This window comes from Elephantulus edwardii, unplaced genomic scaffold, assembly GCF_000299155.1.
Source record: "Elephantulus edwardii isolate Elephantulus edwardi_28Jun2011 unplaced genomic scaffold, EleEdw1.0 scaffold00018, whole genome shotgun sequence".
NCBI lineage: Eukaryota > Metazoa > Chordata > Mammalia > Macroscelidea > Macroscelididae > Elephantulus > Elephantulus edwardii.
This window is the reverse complement of record NW_006399768.1, coordinates 23,621,261-23,641,507: the sequence shown is the minus strand read 5'-3', so window position 1 is coordinate 23,641,507 and position 20,247 is coordinate 23,621,261. Positions and strand designations below refer to the sequence as shown.

Below are 20,247 nucleotides of genomic sequence, written 5' to 3'. Positions count from 1 at the left end.
ACAGCACAGCAAACAGACTCAAACGGCTCCACGTGGTGTTTTGAAATTCAAAAATATGGAATGCTTCACGAATTTGCATCATCCTTGCGCAGGGACCATGCTAATCTCTGTATCGTTCCAATTTTAGTATATGTGCTGCTGAAGCGAGCACAGAAATGACTTTTTAAACTATGATAACAATCCCATTTTTTCTCATCTCCAGCATAGTAAATCATATGATCGTCTCACTCAAAATCTCCCATGCCAGTCCATCTCATTTCAACAATACCTACTATGTCAATATTTATGTGTTCCATTTCTTTTTTAACAGTGTCCAATTTTCTTACATTGATGGTTCTCACATTCTGTGTTCCAGTCACTGGTGTCTGCAACTGTTTCTCCTCCTCTGTGTTTCCATACTTGAGGACTCAGCCTCAGTTGCCATAGCTACAGTCTTAAGTGTGTGCCTGATTCAGGCCATGGTCTTTGCAGTTACTTGCTATGCATCAGAAAGCTGAATAATGACTAGGGATGATAGGAGAATTTATGCCTTTGAGCTATGGTGCTGGAGAAGAGAACTGAATATACCACAGACTGTTAAGAGAAACAGGTTCATCCTAGAGAGGGTAAAACCAGGCTGCTCCTTGGAGACAAGGATTCTGAAACTTCATTTGACATACTTAGGGCATGTTGCAAAGAGGGACCTGTCCTTGGGGAGGGACATCATGCTTGGGAGGGTGGAGGGATAGCACAAGAGAGGAAGACCCTCAATGAGATAGATTGATTCAGTGACTGGGGTAGGAGGGGGTAGGTGTGTCAGAGACAGTAAGATTAGTACAGGATAGAGTAGGGTTTAGGGCTGTTGTACATAGGTTTGCTGTGAGTTGCAAGCAACTTGACAGCACCTAACAACAGTCCACTTTGAGGGAGCTCTGCTGAATTACTGTTATGTGCTGTCGAGTCAACTACAACTCATAGTGACCCTATTCACAGCTCTAAATCATGCTTTATCCTGAGCCAATCTCACTTTCTCTCACACACCTACCATTATTACCCCAGTTATAAGGTCAGTCCATCTCATCTGGGGGTCTTCCTCTCCTACACTGTCCCTCCCCACTTCCAAGCATGATATCCTTCTAAAAAGACTGGACCCTCTTAGCTGCCTGCCCAAAGTATGGGAGATAAAGTCTCAAACTCTTTACCTCCAAGGAGCAGCTTGGTTTCACTCTTTCCAAAATAGACCTGCTAGTTTTATTGGCAATCCCAGCATCACAACTCCAAGACATCAATCCTTCCGTTATCTTTAGTATTGTCCAGCTCTCTCATGCATAGCAAGTAATTTCAGTCTCTAGACTGTCATCCTTGCTCTTCAGCACTCTGGAGAAGTCCCTGGCAGCAGATTTTCCTAATGCTATTCATCATTTGATTTCCTGACTGCTGGTGCCAAGAGTCTTACTTGTGGAACCAAGCAAACTGAAATTGTTAACAATCTCTTCTTCATCTATCATGATGCTGCCAATGTGCCCAGTGGTGAAAATCTTCATTTTCTTGAGGTTGAGCTTCAATCTATATTGCAAACTACAGTCCTTGAGCATCTTGCAGCAAATACTTCTGGCCCTCCTCAGTTTTAGCAAGTAAAGTTGTGTTATCTGTATAACAACAGGCTGTAGAGGAATCTTCCTCTAATTCTCTTGCCACATTCCTCCTCATAGAGTCCAAACTCTGTGAATGATCTGTTTTGCATACAAATTGAGACAGAAGATAGGACACAGCTCTGACATACTCCTTTCCTGATTTTGAACCAAGCAGTGTTTCCTTGTTCTATTCTGAGTACTACTTCCTGGTCCAAGTATAGGTTTTGCATGAGCACAGTCAGGTGTTCTGGGATTCCTATTCTTCTCTAGGTCAGCCACAATTGTGATCCATGCAGTCAAATGCCTTGGTAAGGAATTGTGCTGCCAACCCATGGGTAGTAGTGGTTATTATATGCTCTGGTGGCCTAGTGAGTAAAAAGTTGTGCTGCCACCTCAAAGGCAGCTGGTTCGAATCCACCAGCTCCTAAGTGGAAGAAAGATAGTCTCCTCTTGTATGATTTCTTACGTCTGAAAACCTGCTGGAGGTCAGCTACGAGTTAGTTTTGGCCCAAAGCAACAACCCAGAGGTTTGTGGTTTGAATCTACCAGTTTCTCCCTGGGAGAAAGATGAGCAGTTCATTATATTTACGGCCTCTGAAAACCTGCTTGAGTTTGGCAATGAGTTGGTTCCAATTCAACAGTATACAACAACAGTCTACTTTGACTTTTCATATTTACTCAGTATACTCACATACTCAATTTCATATGCTATATGCAATGATATTTTATTGTATCTTATTTATTTACTTAAATAATTTTGTTTTAGGCTAGAACCACAACTGAAACAGCTACAAACAAAATATGATGAACTTCAGGAGAGAAAATCTTCCCTTAATACGACAGCATGTTTCTTATCTAATTTAAAGCAGCTTCATGACGATTACTCAGAAGTTCGAGAAAAAGAACAAGAAGTCATGGAAACGGTAACTAACTTCAAATTTTTACTTTTTAACTGAACTTTAGAAGAAGATACCAGACATCTGCATGCTAGGTCATCAGAAACTTTGAGGAAGGAAAAATGTAGATACAGTCTACTCAAAACAGTATCACTGTTAACCAGTTGTAAAACAAGCAGGGACAGTGTGGGAAGACAGAATCTGACCTCTACAACTGCACCAAGGGGAACTCGGCAACATCCACAGTATAAAACTGATCCCTATTAGGTCAGATATGGTCCCCATTCTGCTGTACCTACTTTCACCAATTACTGGATCAAAAATTCATTGCAAATAATCACACAGATTTAACATATTCTTTTTAATCACAGTTGTAGTGTTTACTGGGAAACAGGGAGGGGCAAAGAATATCCCACAGTGCAATTCCAGGTTTAGGGAATAGCAGTTCCAAGCCAGTTTAACAGCAAGATGCAATCCTCTAATTAGTTCAGATAGTGTCTCAGTCTGTAGCCAAATGTTGTTGTTGGTTGCTGTTGAGTTGAGCATGACTCATAGCAACCTTATGAACAAAGGCCTGAAGCATATCGTTATTTACAGTGTCTCAATCCAGGCAGCTTCTTGTTCAACGAAAAGATACCTCAGGCCTTCAAGGACACACGCTGCTTTTTTCCCCCCTCCTTCCTGAGTTTCCCAATTTCTGCTCCTGAATCTGCCCAGTTTAGAGACTAGCCAATCCCTTTGTGGATAGGCTAACACACCCTATGAGGAAGAAATGGTTTATGCAACTGTTGATGTAGGTGGGGCACCTGCCTGCAGGCAGCAATAGCTAAGCTGAAGAACAGTGGTAGAGAGAAGCTAAAGTTTAAGTCAGTAGAGCCACCACATGGCACCAGTGAAAGTCTGCTACAGCATCACTCTGTTAGCTATTTGTATTCTAATTTTGCCTTTCATTACCATCACTTGAATTGGAACCGTATAAGATACAGTTAATTGCTCCTTCCAGTAGATCATTTTTCTAGATGATGAATATTAGTCTTTGTTTGCTTTCCTCATGTACTTTTATGGTCCTGGTGTTTTCAACTTATCAGGGCTTTTTTGTTTAGTTCTCAGTAAAAGCAAACTTATACTTCTGTGTGTTTTAAAACAGACAGGAAATCAAACTGACCCCAAGCAGCTCTGACACACTTCCTTAAACGAAGCCTTTTTCTTTTTAAATAGCTGAGATGCCAGTACTCTGAACAAGTGGTTTGACATGAAGCGATCACATGGTTCTCATTTAAAACTGAGCTGCTCTTGTTGCTAGGGGCCATCCAGTCATCTATGACTCACTGAGACCCTGTGAAAATAGATCTGTTCCCTGCTATATCCTGTGCCATCCTCATCATTTCTGATATACCTGAGCCCACAGTTAGTCACAGTGTCCATCCATCTCATTGAGGGCATTCCCCTCTATGCTGACCCTCCCCTTTTCCCAGCATGATATCTTTTTCTACTCTTCTAAATAGTTGGTTTAATTTTTCATTAAAAATGAAAGGAGGAGCTAAAGAAAAGCTCTATAAAAGTTGGCAATATGAACAAGAGCCAGCTATTTAGGAGACAGATGCTGTTATAAAGGTTTTTTTAATCTAAATGTTTTCCTTCCACAGTATGACTCATCCAGCCTTCCAGCTCTATTATTTAAAGCAAGAGGCTTTCTGGGAGCTGAAACTCATCTGCAAAATATCAACCAACAATTAGAGATGCTTCTTGACCAGGAATGACTAAGGAAGGCCAGTTTACTAAAATGTACCTATATAAAGATGATCATGCTACTACTGTTAACTGTATTTATGAATTAAAAAATCAAAGGAAATGTATAACTTTCTGTAAAGAAGATTGGGCAAAATCCCTATATTATATTTATGTTGAGTCAAACATTTCTTTACACCGTTATAACAATCCATTTAGATCCATATAAATAAACTTGTCTAATTGTTCAGGCTGGAAATTTAATTTAGAATATATTAATTCAAAATAATCCCCAGAATTAAGAATTATTTTGGGTTATTGGTACAACTTCCTACAAACTACGTCACAGAGCAAATGACTGGCCATGTTAAACAGTATCAGTTTGACTGTATTATGCTTTAGCACCATTATCTTTCTTAGGAAATTATAAACATTGATACCTTGGCCTAACCAACTCCAGACATTAGATTCAAGCTATAGATGAATTTGCAAGATCAAATAGTGAATATATACTTAATTTTGGTTAGTTAATAAAGAGATTTCAACTAAAGTTAGGTACACTAAAGCTGTTTTTTGGTAAAATTGGTTTACTTAAGTGCAAAAATAATAGTTGAACAATACAATGATAAAAAAAACACTTGGTTGATAAAAACAGGTTTAAGTTAAAATAATTTAATGTTTATGTGATCAATTCTACCATTTAATCTTTAGGCAAATTAAAGGTTGGCTATAAAAGTAAATGTCCCTAGTTAGTTAGTTGCTACTGTAATACTTGTACAATTAGCTCGTCAGGAATTTCATCTGCTCCATTGCTGTCACTGAGAAAACTCTCTGCAGCATCAGCCAATTCAGCATCTTCAGTAGCTTCTAAAAAATAAGCATCATCAATGTCCTCATCCCAGTTATCACTGGGAGATACACCTCTTGACAACGTATCAGATGATGGTTTGTGAAGATTCTTAGTTTCATTGTTCTTTGTTTCATCTGTTGTAAATTCCTCTTCCTTAGTTTCCAATGGGGAAGGAGTAAGTGAGGATGGCAAAAGAAAGAAGTTATTCAATTATGGTTTATTTGTATTTTTATGTATATTTTTATATATATAGATACACACTGTGGAATTAAAATATTACGTGGTAACTTCATTTTCAACAGCTGTTAAATAAAAGATGCTTTTTGAGTACGGTCTCCTACATAGTGACCATGGAAATGAGTTCTTATTGAAATGTTGACACTGCTGCTCAGCCACTTGAAATTCCATGTTTGTCACCGTATGCGGCTCCTGTCACACATTCTTTTCTATATCCTCAGATGAGATTACTTGTTAGGTGCCATCAAGTTGAGTATGATTCATTAAACCCGATGACTACCTGAACCCTGTCCTATCCTGCAAGTGTGTCAGAGATGGGACTTGGGGATGGGTAAATTTGTTAGGAAGTGGATAGTCCAGCTGAAGACAAACTGGAAAACATTCATTCCTAGACTTATTTCCCTAGTTTATATTGTACTTTTAAAAAGGAATAAAAATATTGGAAAAAGTGCTATAAACAACAGTCTGGGAACAACTGTCAAAATAACGATGATTATAAATTAACCACATTGTTGTTGTTATGTCTCATTGAGTCACAGGTGACTTATTCCTGACCTTCCAGCAGGTTTTCAGAGGCAGTAAATCATACCAGAGTTGATTACTCATCTTTCTCCTGTGGAACGGCTGGTGGATTCAAACCATATGCCTTTGGGCTGGCAGTGCAACTCTTTGCCATGGTTACTGTTAAGTAGGTGGTTGAAATTTTAAGTAAAATCCAAACAAATATGCCAAAACACTAGAAACACAACACCAAAATTACTTTCCACGTGATATTTTTGAGGTATTCCTAGACCAGCAGAAAATTGTGTCCCTATAGGTCACAGGCAACTCAGTGACACATAGGAACAACAACAACATATAAAAGTTGTTACGATAGTTTGGAGAAACATTCTTCTAAGTGGTCCAGCACTCTTCTGTCAATGTGCTGTACTGAGGTAACCTGGGGTTGCTGTGATGCTGAACATTGTGCCATTAGGGTGTCAAATGTCATAACAGTTACCCATGGTGGACGGTGTTTGGTGGAGCTCCCAGTTGAAGACAGGTTTGGAAGCAGGAGTGGCATCCACTTCCTAATAAACAGGATTCCTGTGGAAACTATGAACTTTAAGAAATGATAGGCTTCAGGCCTTTTGTTCATACGGTTGCTATGAGTTGTGCTGGAGTCAAAGGCATTCAACAACAAAGTCCGTTGAAAACTGCTCATCAAAAATGACACTCCATATGAAACAAGTGTTAACAATCCTTCTCCTAAGAGCAGTTATTTAATATAGATTTATTTTTTCCAATTTGTTCTTGGTTATTTCAAAATATTTTTTTAAGCTAGTAGTTTGCTAGACTGTCTGGCTTAGCAAGTATATTCCGCACCTACAGTCTAAAAATGAGGTTTTTTGCCATTTCAAGCGCAGATATCTAAGAGTTTGTTCAGGAAATCTTTTACTAATCAAATTTGATACCAGACCATTAGATAACACTATAAACCACTACTGCAGCCTACAGCAGCTAACTTTCTTTCAAAACATTCTTAACACAAAGGAAAGGCTGATAAAAGTGACTGAAAACTGCTAAGATTAAGTTAGACTACAAACATAAACTATCAATGAATGCTTAGAAAAGTTCCTTAAAAATATTCACAGAATCTCAAAAACCTAAATGGGACAGGTACAGAAGATTAAAAACAATAAGAGTAAACCAGAAAAGTCTCAAGTCATTATTATAGAAATGTAAATTTTAGTAACTAAAGTACCAGTTTTTGGCTGGCAGACTGGCAAAGATTGTTGTTAGGTGCCATCAAGTTGATTACAACTCATAGCAACCCTTTGGACAAGAGGGCTGAAATCTGCACCACACACATATCTCTGAGACACCTGAACCCAGAATTGATACCTCTCAACTGTGATGACAAGAGCACTGAATATCCCATGAACTACCAAAAGAACAGACTGCTCTTTGTAGGAAAGGATGGCAAAACTTTGTCTCATACCCTGGGCATGTTGCTAAGAGAAGCTATTCCTTGGAAAGGGATGTCATGCTTAGAAAGGTGGAGGGTCAGCAAAAGAGGGAAGACCCTCAACGAGATGGTTGACACACTTCACTGCAGTGGGGAAGGGGTGGAGTAAAGATTATTGTTTTCTGCTGTCAAGTCAGAACTAACTCAGCTGACCCTCCAGCAGGTTTTCAGAGGCAATTAATTGCACGAGAGATTACTCATCCTTCTCTGACAGAGCCGCTGGTAGATTCGAATGCCTTCAGGATTGTAGCCACAACTTCTTAATAAAGAGAATGCTGGCACAGGTAATGGGAACTAGGTACTCTTGTGATCAACTTGTAGATGTTTTTAATTTTCTATAATTTTTATTTGACACGTTTTCCTTTAGATTTGGCTTCCCGACTCTCCAGTGCAATATTTAGAGTCTTTTCTGACATCCATTTTGGTTTTTTCTTTTTCTTCTGTTTTTGTAATGACTTTTTTTGCTTTCTTCATAGATGATATCCTTGATATTATCCCACAACTCATCTGGTCTTCTATCATTGGTGTTAAATGCCTCAAACCTATTCTTAAGATGATCATGAAATTCTGATGGAATTGATTCATGATCATATGTTGGTGAACTTATATTCATTTTCTTTGGCCTCAATTTGAAGTGGCATGTGAGTACCTGATGAGCTAATAGACAGTCTGCCCCTGGCCTAGTTTTGACTGCTGATATTGAGTTTCTTCAACGATTTATTCCACAAATGCAGTCTGTCTGATTCCTATGCAGCCCATCAGATTAAATTCACATGTAAAGTTGTCTTTTGTGTCTTTTACAAAAAGTATTTGCAATGAATAAATTATAAATACAAAATTAAATCATTCTATTACCAGCCTCATTTCTATCACCAAGCCTGTATTTTCCAACTACTGTTCCGTCTTCACTGTTTCCTACTTTTGCATTCCAGTCACCAGTTATCATTAATACATCCTGATTGCATGTCTGGTCAATTTCAGACTGCAAAATTTGATAAAAAGTCTCAATTTCTTCCTCTTTGTCACTAGATGTACAAGCATATGCTTGAATAACAGTTGTGTTAATAGGTCTTCCCTGTATGCGTATGGATATTATCACTACAACATAGTATTTTAGGATAGAACTTGAAATTGACTTTTTTACTATGAATGCAACACCGTTCTTCTGTTTTTCCCTGCATAGTATATCATGATTATCTGACTCAAAGTGGCCACAGCTGGCCCATCACATCAATATTCATTTCATTTCATTTTTAACAATATTCAACTTTACAACATTCAGCTACAAACAGTCCACATACCAATTGTTAAATGACGTTTGTTATTGTTTTTCCTCATTTCAACCAACTACATGTTGAAGAGCTGAACAGGCTATTTCATATGGCAGCTCAGGAGGACAAAGCAAAGTATTATAATGGAATGTGCAAAGAGCTGGAATTGAAAAATAAAAAGGGATGAACTCATTCTGTATTTCTCAAGCTGAAGGAGTTGAAAAACAAATTTAGGCCTCGTGTTGCAATGTTGAAAGAGGCCATCGGCAATGTATTGAATGACCCAAAAAGCATCAAAAGAAGATGGAGGGAATACACTGAGCCACTGTACTAGAAAGAATTGATTGACACTGAAAAATTTCAGGAAGTACCATATGAACATGAGCCAATGGTAATGAAAGACAAAGTGGAAACTGCTTTGAAGGCATTGGCCAAAAATAAGGCCTCAGAAATTGATGGGATACCAAATGACTTGTTTCAGTTAACAGATGCAGCCTTGGAAGCACTCACCAATCTATGCCAGGAAATTTGGAGGACAGCTGTCTGGCCAATGGATTGGAAGAGGTCTATATTTGTTCCTATCCCCAAGAAGGAAGATCCAACTGAATGGAAGTTATAGAACAATATCAGTGATATCACATGCTAGCAAAATATTACTGAAGATCATTTAAAAATGGCCGGAACAGTACATAGATAGCAATAGAACTGCCAGAAGTTCAAGGGGGACTTAGAAGAGGCTGTGGTATCAAGCACATCACTGCTGACGTCAGATGGATCCTGGCTGAAAGTAAGGAATCCCAGAAGAATGTCTATTTGTGCTTTATTGACTATGCAAAGGCATTTGACTGGATCATGACAAGTTGTGGTCGACATTGAAGAGAATGGGAATCCCAGAGCACGTCCTTGTGCTCGTGCGGAACCTATACCTACACCATGAAGTTGTTGTGTGAGCAAAGCAGGGAAGTACTGCATGGCTTGAAATTGGGAAGGGAGTGTGTCAAGTATGTACTCTCTCTCTCCATTCCTATTCAATCTATATGTTGAGCAAATTATCCAAGATGCTGAATTCTATGAAGAGGGTGACATCAGGATTGGAGGGAGACTCATCAATAACCTACATTATGCAGATGACACAACCTTGCTTGCTAAAAATGAGGAGGATTTGAGGCACTTGTTGCAGATCAAAGACTGCAGCCTTCAGTATGGATTGTGTCTCGATATCAAAAAAACAAAGATTATTACCACTGGACCAATAGGCAGTGTCATGATGGGTGGAGAGGAAATTGAAACTGTCAACAGGTTCATCTTGCTAGGATCCACAATTAAGGAGACACACTGTAATGGGAAAATCTGCAGTTAGAGACCCTTCCAAATTATTGAGTAGTGATGTCAGTTTGAGGACTAAGGTGCGTCTGATTCAGTCCATGGTCTTGCCAGTTACTAGCTCTGCATCCAAGACCTGGACAATGAATAAGGATGACAGAAAATGAATTGATGCTTTTGAGCTGTGATGTTGGAGAAGAACACTGAACAATCCATGGATGGCCAAGAAAACTAATAGATAAGTCTTGGAGAGTTTGCAGCCAGAGAGCTCTTCGGAGGCAAGAATAATGAGGCTTCACCTCACATACTTTGCATATTGCTAGGAAGTGCTGTTCCTTGGAGAGGGATGTGATGTTGGGAAGGGTGGAGGGTCAGTGAAGCAAAGAAAGACCCTCAACCAGGTGGACTGACAGGTAACTGCTGCAATGGGCTCCTGGGTGTCAGAAAGTGTGAGGATGGCGCAGAACAGTACTGGTTTCAGATCTTTTGTTCATAGGGTGGCTGTGAGTCATACTAGACTCGATGGCACCTAACAACAACAATATAATTTTTATATAGTTTTAGTAGAGCAATTTAGCAATTAGTATTGAATTACTAAAACTATGATAACAAGAAAAATAACCATATATGTATTACGATTTTTTTAAGAAGATAGGCAAACAGATTTCAATTCGGGAAGGATAAATGACAAGACATTAAAATCAGTTTTCTCTGGTCAATTATGACTGAGGATGATTTTTCTCATATTTTCTTATGTATGCTCTAATTTTTTGCCACTAATTATTATATCCCTCTGCCCAGGGATATAAGAGGCAGTAGTCAGAACAGAGCAGGGTAACATGCATGGTTCAAAATTGGGAAGGGTGCACGCCATCCTGTCTCCATACCTTTTCAACATGTATGCAGAGCAGATTATCCGAGAGGCTGGGCACTATGAGGAGAATTGTGGCATCAGGATTGGTGGAAGATCTATTAACAATCTGCGTTATGCAGATGACACAGCCCTGCTTGCTGAAACTGAGGAGGACCTCATGCACTTGCTGCGAAGGGTCAAGGACTGCAGCCTTCAGCATGGACTGAGGCTCAATGTCAAGAAGACAAAGATTCTCACCACTGGACCAACTGGCAGTGTCAGGATGGATGGCGAAGAGATTGAGATTGTTCACAGCTTCAGTTTGCTCGGCTCCACAGTCAACACTCTTGGCACCAGTAGTCAGGAAATCAAAAAGCGTATCGTGATGAGAAAGTCTGCTGTTAGGGACCTCTCTAAAGTACTCAGGAGCAACGGTGTCTCTCTGGAGACTAAGGTGCGCCTGATACAGGCTATGGTATTTGCAATCGCTTGTTATGCATCAGAGAGTTGGACAATGACTAGGGAGGACAGAAGGAGAGTGGATGCTTTTGAGCTGTGGTGCTGGAGAAGAGTACTGAATGTACCATGGACTGCCAGGAAAACAAAACAGATTCATCTTGGAGAGGATTAAACCAAGCTACTCCTTGGAGGCAAGGATTCTGGGGCTTCGTCTGACATACTTTGGACATGTTGCCAGGAGGGTCCTTGGAGAGGGACACCATGCTTGGGAGGGTGGAGGGACAGCGCAGGAGGGGAAGACCCTCTATGAGATGGACTGATTCGGTGACTGGGGTAATCGGGATGGGTGTGTCAGAGGCAGTGCCGTTGGCGCAGGATAGAGCAGGGTTTAGGGCTGTTGTGCACAGGGTCGCTATGAGTCGCAAATGACTCAACGGCACATAACAACAACAATTTTTATATGTGTAGAGTTGGTTTGACAATTTGAAGTGAGCCCAGGTATCTCAAGTACAACCCAAAAGGTCAATGGGCTTAATCCACCAGACGGAGGCTGTCTGTTTCTGACAAGATTATAACCTTGGAAACCACATAGGTCAATGTGACTCTGTCCAGTAAGGTCACCAAGTCATGATCTGCTTTATGGTAATGAGGTTTTGGTTGGACAATTTGGCAGTACTTATAAAAATGAAAAATGTATATAATCTTTAGCATGATTCTATTTTTAAAAATTAATCCTGTAGATAAAGTCAGAGGAACACACACAAAGATATGTATCTTTGGCATGCTTTGTAAAGGAAAATACGCAGAGGTTCTCAAATGTCTAGGATTGGATAAATCAACTGCTACCTTGACAACGTAACTAAGCAAAAGTTAAAAAGAATGAGGTGCATGTTCTTAGACAACAAGATACATATTTTCAGGCTACGTGCTGCTGCAGTGGATAATCAATACACTCTAAGTGAAAACAAAGCCCCAAATGTGTTTAAAAGCTATCTGCATACTGTGCTCATAGCTCATTTGCACTGTTGTACCAGAACCAGTCAGTAATGAGAAACAAACAAACAAAAAACTGTACTCACGTCCTTGAAAAGGTACAGGAGACTCACTTCAGGAGGTAATGGGAAACCTGTGACAGAAAGACAGTATAACTCCTTTAGGCAGACATCTCATTTTAATTTTGTCATGAACACTGTAAAAATTAATATACTCACAGTTGGATTTGAAGTTTTCTGCTTTACATACAGGGTCGTGACATTTTTGATACCAAACTTCATTTTTCAGATCAATCAGAATCCTTTACATAAAAAAACAACAAAACCAAAACAAAACATAATGCTCAAAGCAAGTTTTAAAAAATCTACCCATGTGTTGTTTATAAAATATATGCCTAAAACTTAGAGAAAGGTTACAGATAGAAATAGGTATATCTAACTCTCATATTCAAGTTGGAACTGACTTACAGCTGTCCCTCCAGTGGGTTTCCTAGCCTGTTAAACACACAGAAGAGACTGACCATCTTTCTGGTGATTCAAACCACCATACAGTTATAACAGCCTAACTCCCTATAGAACATGCCATCAGAGGTCCTTGGATACAGATATTTATCAAGCCTCAAAGAACCCAAGAAAGACTAGCATGGCTCTGGTACCCAAAACATCACACGAAAAAATTAATTTAAGGGCCAAAAAGCATTTGTTGGTAAAAGTTCACCCATGAATATATAAAAAGTCTCAATTTGTAGTCACCAAATTATAGCTTTAATATATACAGGAACAAAAACAGATATAAGAAATAGCCACACACATCTTCCTTATGTCTAACAAACACTCCAGCTGCACTTTTTCCAAGAAGTTCTTTTGCTCTTTTGGCAGTCCATGGTGTATATTCAATGTTCTCTGCCAAGCCACAATTCAAAGGAATCACTTCTTCTTGGTTCCTCTCTCTTCGTTGTTCAATTTTCACATGCATATGATTCAACTGAAACTACCATGGCTTGGGTCTGGCGCATCTTAGTCTTCAAAACGACATCCTTGCTATTTAGTACTTTAAATAGGTCCTTGGCAGATTTTCTCACTGCAACACATCTTTTGATTACAGTATTGTTTCCATGGTATTGATTATGAATCTAACTAAAATGGAATCTGTAACAACTTTAATCTTTTTTCCATATATCATTATATTAATTGGTCTAGTTCTGAGGGTTTTTATTTCGAGATGTAATTCACACTGAATGTTTCCGTTTTAAAGCATCAGTGAAAGAAAAAGACAGCTAATTGAAATCTATGCTTTGGAAATTAAAAACCCATTTTTAAATAACCAATGTTTCAAGGGAAAGATCATAAAGGAAATTAGAAAATGTAGGCATGAATGGAAAATAGTACATATTAAAATGTAAAAATGCAAAAATGCAGCTAAAAGTGACCTTTATAGTCCTCAGGGGATATATTAAAAAAGAAAGCTAAAGAAATTTGTTAAGTAACTAGTCTAAATTGGAAAATGAGCAATAGAATAAATAAAAGGAAGTAGTGGAAAGCAAAAGAATAAATAATCAGGCCAAACTTAAAAATTAATAAAATTCATATAAGAGAAAAAAAATTAATACATTTACTATTAGAAATTAAATGTAGATTTAGTTACAAATACAGCATATACTAAAAACATAAGAATATTCTGACCCACACTTGCCAGGAACTTTGAAAACTTTGTCAAAATAAATTGTTGTTATAGTTCGGTGCCGTCAAGTCAACTTGGGACGAAAAAACTCCCCCAGCAAAACTAAGAGACTTAAACAGAAAGAGAATAATCTAAAGAATCTTAGGTTTCTATTAGCTGCCATCAAGCAGATTTCAACTCACTGGGGTCCCACGGTAGCAGAGCAGCCCTGCCTCACAGGCTTCCCTTAGCCGCAATCTTAGGGAGCCCTGATGGCCTAGTCCATAGGGGTTTGCACTGCTAACCAAAGGAGGCACCTTTGGCAGTTCAAATCCACCAGCAGTTCCAAAGGAGAAAGGTGAGTAATCTCCCTTGTAATTTTCAGCCTTGGAAACTCTCTGGAGGGTCAGCTACGAGTTTGCTCAGAATCAACGGCAATGAGCAAACCTTACAGGAGGGAATTGCGGGGTCTTTCTCCTATAGAGTTGCTGGGTAGATGCCAGTCTTTTCATCAGTAGCCTAGTGCTTAAGAGTTTGTACTACCAAGGCTCCTTAAATAATCCTATAGTCCTGTAAGTGAAAACTTTAAATCAGAAGCTTAGAATCTTGCCATATTTCATAGAAAAGTAAACACAAAATGGCTAGTGTTCTGCATTGGAGGAAGGAGCGCATGCATGAAGCCAGAGAAGGCAAATCTCCAGTTCCCTTCCATAGCCTTCCAGTCCCACACCACTCCAGTGATAAACAGCCTTCCTACTGTACAGGCTAACCGTCAGTGTCTAGACTGCACACCACATGCCCCAGACCCAGAAAATGAGAAACTTTCTAGTGAAACTCAGTGATAGTTGATATCTGTCAGACACCTCACACACTGGCCACCAGAGCAGGTTACAGCCTCAACACTTCATCCCACTTCAGTGCTTTCTGTGTCATGGAATCACTCCACAGCTATTCATGGTGATGGTGATTTTGATAAAAAGTATCATGTCTAATCAAGAGAGAACAAGAGAGGGGCGGTGTCCAGTCTAATTCCAAGGTTTAAGAGGTAACGCAATGCCCCAAACGACATAACATCCTATTAGTAACTGTGTTTAAGAGTAAGATCTTTCTTCTGAAGATGTGAGTAACAGGTTTTTAAAATAGTTGTAAATTGATAGGACATAAATCCTTAAGTTGCTTGGAACTAATTAATAAATGAGACCATCAGTATTTCTTTGGCTGAGGAACTACATGGGAAAATTCATAAGACACTAAGAGCAATGTAAACCAGAAAGACTGGGAGCCACTAGACTCAAAGTATTTGATTTAAAAAAGTGTCCTTATTGACAGACTGCTCTTTCCAGGAAGTTTCTAATTTGGGGAATGCAAATGGTAAGCCATCCCAGAGTCTGTGCATTTACCACATGTGTTGTCACTGCTGTTGTTAGGAGGCATCACGTTGACTCCAACTCATAGCAATGCTAAAAGCAACCTATCTGATCCCTGCCCTGTCCTGCACCAGCCACATGATCTGTCATGCTCCAGCCAAGCACTGTTACAGTCGCCGTGTCCACCCATCCTGTTGAGGGTCTTCCTTTCTTTTGCTGAGGCTCCATCTTCCAAGCCTGATGTCCTTTTCCAAGGACTGGCCTCTCTTAACAGAATACCCAAAGTATGTGAGATGAAGTTGCAAGATCTATGCTTCTAAAGAACACCCTGATTGCACTCCCTTCAAGACAGACTTGGCAGTTCTTTCAGCCTTGGACTCCCTTAGAAATGTCACACATATTATGTTTGTACCCATGAGAGTATAAATGCAAGTGTGTCGTAACCAATGCTCAGTTATGCTTAATGACCACGCATTTCTGAAAGAGCATTCAGAGCGGAGGTGAGGCCACGTGTTCGTGTGCTGCATCTGCGCCTTCAGAGACGCCGTGTGCTCAAATTTATGAGCAAAGCCTGATACTGGTAAGTCCTTATTAATATGATTTAACAATCTAACTTCATTAATAATTTTTAAAAGTCCAAAGAAAACAATATGATATCTATTCATCAGGCTAACAAGAGTAATAGCAAGTCAAAGCTTGTCATACATGAAAAAATTTATTAAAAAACCCAAGTAAAATAAGACAGTGTCCTATTTAGAGATATAAGTATATATGGGAAACCATGAAGAGAAGTAGGCAACAGGGAACAATGCTCAGGCGGAGCCAACAGGAGCTTCTAAGATTTGGTCAAGTTTGGTTTCTTCAGGCGATAGGACAGAGGCTCATTTCACTGTTAGTCATTAACCTGAATGTTATTTTTTAAAAAACCCACTAGTTGGAGCTCTATTGGCCTAGTGGTAAGAAGGTACACTTTACAGTCCCTATAAATACATAATGCCTGAAGGCATATGGTTCAAATCCACCAGTTGCTCCATGGGAGAAAAATGATGAATCTCCTCTTGTGTGATTTACTGCCTCTGAAAACCTGTTGTCAGCTATGGGTTGGTTCCTACTCGAAGGCACATAACAATAGTTGTTCAAGTCAACTGAAATTCACAGGGATTCTATCTGTGTCTGAGCAGAATTGTATTCCACAGGGTTTTCAAGAGCTGACTTTTTAGAACAGATCAGCAGGGCTTTTTTACTTTTTTTTTTACCCTTGCTGTTGTTGTTATGTGCCATCAAGTCACCTGTGACTCACAGCAACCCTGTGTACAGCAGCTCTGAAGCCTGCCCTGTCCTGAGCCAGTCTCACTAACTCCAACAGACCTGCTCCCATTACCCCAGTCACTGTTACAATCCATTTCATCCAGGGTCTTCCTCTCCTGCACTGTCTGTCCACCCTTCCAAGCATGATGTCCTTCTCCAAGGACCAATCTCTCCTAGCCATGTGCCCAAAGTACGTGAGATTGAGATTCAAAATCCAAGCCTCCAAGGAGAGACTTCGTACTTTGTAACCCTAGCTGAATTCAAAACTCTCAAAACTCACTGTGGCTGAATCAGAACTGACTCACAGCTGACCCTCCAGTGGGTTTCCAGAGTCTGTAAATTGCATCTGAGGAGCCTAAGCATCTTTCTCCCACAGAACCATTTGGTGGAGTCCAAATGGCAGAGGAGCTGCCTTTGGGTTACCAGCACAACTTTCTGCAGCCCACAGAACTTCCAATCTTTCCATTAGGAGATACACGAGCTAATGATTTGGACCATCTAGGGATTCATTTATATGTACATGTCACCAGTTTGCAAATATAACTTAGAATATATTATTAATACAGTCAATTTCATAAATACAACTTTGTGATTTCCTCTCTCCCCCAAATTTCTTCTATTTTGTTTGCTTTTGTAATTTCTCCATTATCTCTGCTAGAGTTGTGGAGGGCAAAATCTTCCCCTGCTTTTTCACAAGACATCCACCCTTATCCAAAAGCACATTACTCTTCCTGAGTGTTAAGCCCTGGGAAAGGTAGCAGCAGACCTGAGCAGCCTCACCTTCTAATGGAGGGATTTCCATAGCAACATTCAAAGCTTCCATTGTCAGATCTTTTACAGCATTTGTATGGAGCTAGACTTGGCTTAGACGACTGTGATGGCACAACCGTTAGGACCAACCACCTGAAGACCTAAGAGAGGAAGTGGTATTCTCTGGTTCCTTGAGCTGGTTTTTATCCTTAATCATTGTACCAGCTTTCTTAGGCATCTTTGCACCAAAAGGGAGCCTGGCAGAGGCCCCAGGTCCTAAGTTCTTCCCCAAGCTCCTTCAGCCTGAAGCTGAGCTCCAGCATCCTTGCCTGGGGAGGGCAGCCAGCCCAACTCTGTAATTCTCAAGGACACAAACACAGAGTAACCTTGAAAATCTCCAAAGGGTGTAAAGATAGTTATGGTATGACACGGATTTTATTTTTTTTTATGTATATGCATAGTGAAGAAAGAAAAAAAGATTGCTAAAACTAACTAAGCAGTAAAAAGACATTCACCAAAATGATAACCATAGTTTTTCTGCCTTGTGAGGTAAAGGGTGATCTCTTCCTATATGTTTTTCTGTTTGTGTACTGAGCATACAGTTTCTTAAGACTGTTTTCTAACTAAATTAATCTAAGTATATCAAGGACAGACCTGGAATTTGCTGCTCAACAGATTTTTCACTTTTCAGCCAAAGTTCACAATCATTGTCTCATGTCTGGTAAGCACATTTTATATGCCTGAATATGCAAAAGCCTTGGCTTAGCCAGAATGCACACTAGAGGTTAAGAAAGGTGTGATTTCAACATGTCAACAGGACGGGGACATTATGCTTCATAGAATGTTTGAGAAACAGAGAGACCCTCAATGTCATGGACTGACTGACTGCAATGGACTCAAACACAGCAATGACTGTGAGGCTGGCACACGACTGGGCAGTTTCGTTCCACAGGCTCACTGTGAGTCAGAGCCATCTCCGCAGTGCTTAACAATAAAGTGAAATTCTAGAAAGTTCTTCTCTAATTTAACTTCCAATTCTCAATATTTATGGGGCAGAGTTTTCTTCTTGCTGAAATCATCTAATTTAAAATTTTCACTTCATTAAGTATGACGGTCCAATAGCAATAGAGTAGAGAACAGTATATTTTTAGATCATCATTGTCTGTTCAGCTGTCTACCGTTGAGTCTTTCTAGTCTAGTCATTTGTACCCTGATATATCTAAACAGTATGCCCAGAACTCAAACTCATTGCTGTTAAGTCAAAACCAATTCATAGCTGACTCTCCAGCAGGTTTTCTGTGGACGGATGCTGTAAATCACTAGGGAGAAGATAACCCATCTTTCTTTTGCAGAGCAGCTAATAGATTTGAACCAGCAGAGAGGCATGGTATTTGGGTTGACAACATGATTCCCTAAAGCCTATGCCACTAGAGCTCTCTATTTACATACCAAAGAACTTATAAGTAATGCTGATACATACAAGGAAAATGTACTGTCAGAAATGTTGTTGTTGTTGTTGTTAAGTGCCATCGAGTCGTAGGAGACTCATAGTGACCCTATGATCCAAAGACCTGGACACCTGTATAACTTTCATCCTCTCTCCAGGTTGGTAGGTTTTCCGGAGGAAAGCTATTATGGAAGTGGACGCCACTCCTCCTTCCACGCTTGTTTTAATTGGGGAGCTCCAAATACTATCAAATACCAAATAATTAAAATTTGAACTTATTAACCAATTTTAACTACAAAATTATTTTCATATTATCAACTTTTAAGGAAATGGAAAACATTTTAAATACTGTATTATTAGGTAACATTACTTACATAATATTATTACTTTTGTGTGCTCTTCCGACATTTTCGCACCAGCGATATTTAGAAATGTCATAAACCAGTAATTCTTCAGGGAAGAAGTAGCTCCAACGTCTAATTCCTAAAATGCAAATGTTTCTTTAGCTAATAACACCTTATTATGTAGTAATTAATAAGGAATAAAGAATTACCTTTACCTCCTTGGATGCCATATTTATTCACCAAAGAAAGAACAAAATGATCAATTTCAGGGTAAGGAGAACACTGAAAACCTTCCATGGTGTCTGCTGTAACAGAGAGAAGAAATAAAGCATAATAGGTAAAAGTCAAGTAGTTAAATTTCTATGAAGTTACTGTTTAATACAATTTGACATTTTGCACTCTCACAGGATTTTTTTCCCCTTCATTTTTTTGTAATTTGCCTTTCATTAATGTTATGGATCCTTATTCAGGCCAGGTAGGCTGGGGCATTGCCATGGATTTGGAATTGATTCCTAGCTGACTTTCTAGCGGGTTTGTTTTCCAAGATTTCCCAGCAAGGCTATCTGGTGGGCTCGAATCACCTGCCTTTTGCGTTGGCAGTGCAATTCTTTACCCATCAGGCCACCAGAGCTCCGTGGATCCTTATCATCCAACAAGAATCTCCATTCAAAGCATCTGAAATAGGACCAACTGCTTTCTTCAGTCAGGCACTGCCAGTGCTAGTGCTATACGAGCTGGTTCTGTGTTCTCCTGTTGAACATAAACTACCTCACAGAATCTAAACAGTTAAGGCCACTCTGTGGCCATGATGGATCAAGACAAAATCCACACCACTCCATACCTGTGTCTGAACACATAAAAAATAGAAATATTATCCAACTCACAAAAAATTGTCAAATGCCTTATTCTCTCAGTCACTTGTGACTGCTCCTAGTTATAGCTTTAGTCTCATTTTTTATGCCTTTATTTTTTAAGAAAGAGGGGATACTTTATGTAAAAGGGATATATAATTAGGTTTTGTTGTCATGACAGGAGTCCAGAATGAAGGCTGCATAGTGGAGTGGACTTGGGGAGAGGGATTGTATTTGTTGTGTTGTTGTTGTTATGTGCCGTCGAGTCGCCTGAGACTCATAGCGACCCT

General features: G+C 39.5%; 2 protein-coding genes across 2 annotated transcripts in view; one reads left to right on the top strand and one right to left on the bottom strand.

The window, feature by feature from the left end:
* The window catches only part of CENPU (centromere protein U), a 69,847-nt gene extending 65,578 nt beyond the window's left edge, over positions 1-4,269 (top strand). The window contains exons 13-14 of the mRNA XM_006882280.1: positions 2,380-2,536; positions 4,156-4,269. Of these exons, the coding sequence (XP_006882342.1) occupies positions 2,380-2,536; positions 4,156-4,269 (271 nt within the window). The remainder of the gene's footprint in view (positions 1-2,379; positions 2,537-4,155) is intronic.
* A 728-nt stretch (positions 4,270-4,997) lies between these two features.
* The window catches only part of PRIMPOL (primase and polymerase (DNA-directed)), a 56,587-nt gene continuing 41,337 nt past the window's right edge, over positions 4,998-20,247 (bottom strand). Inside the window, exons 8-12 of the mRNA XM_006882279.1 lie at positions 19,322-19,411; positions 19,137-19,245; positions 12,450-12,532; positions 12,318-12,364; positions 4,998-5,240 (exon numbers count right to left, since the gene is read on the bottom strand). Coding sequence (XP_006882341.1) covers positions 4,998-5,240; positions 12,318-12,364; positions 12,450-12,532; positions 19,137-19,245; positions 19,322-19,411 — 572 coding nt within the window. The remainder of the gene's footprint in view (positions 5,241-12,317; positions 12,365-12,449; positions 12,533-19,136; positions 19,246-19,321; positions 19,412-20,247) is intronic.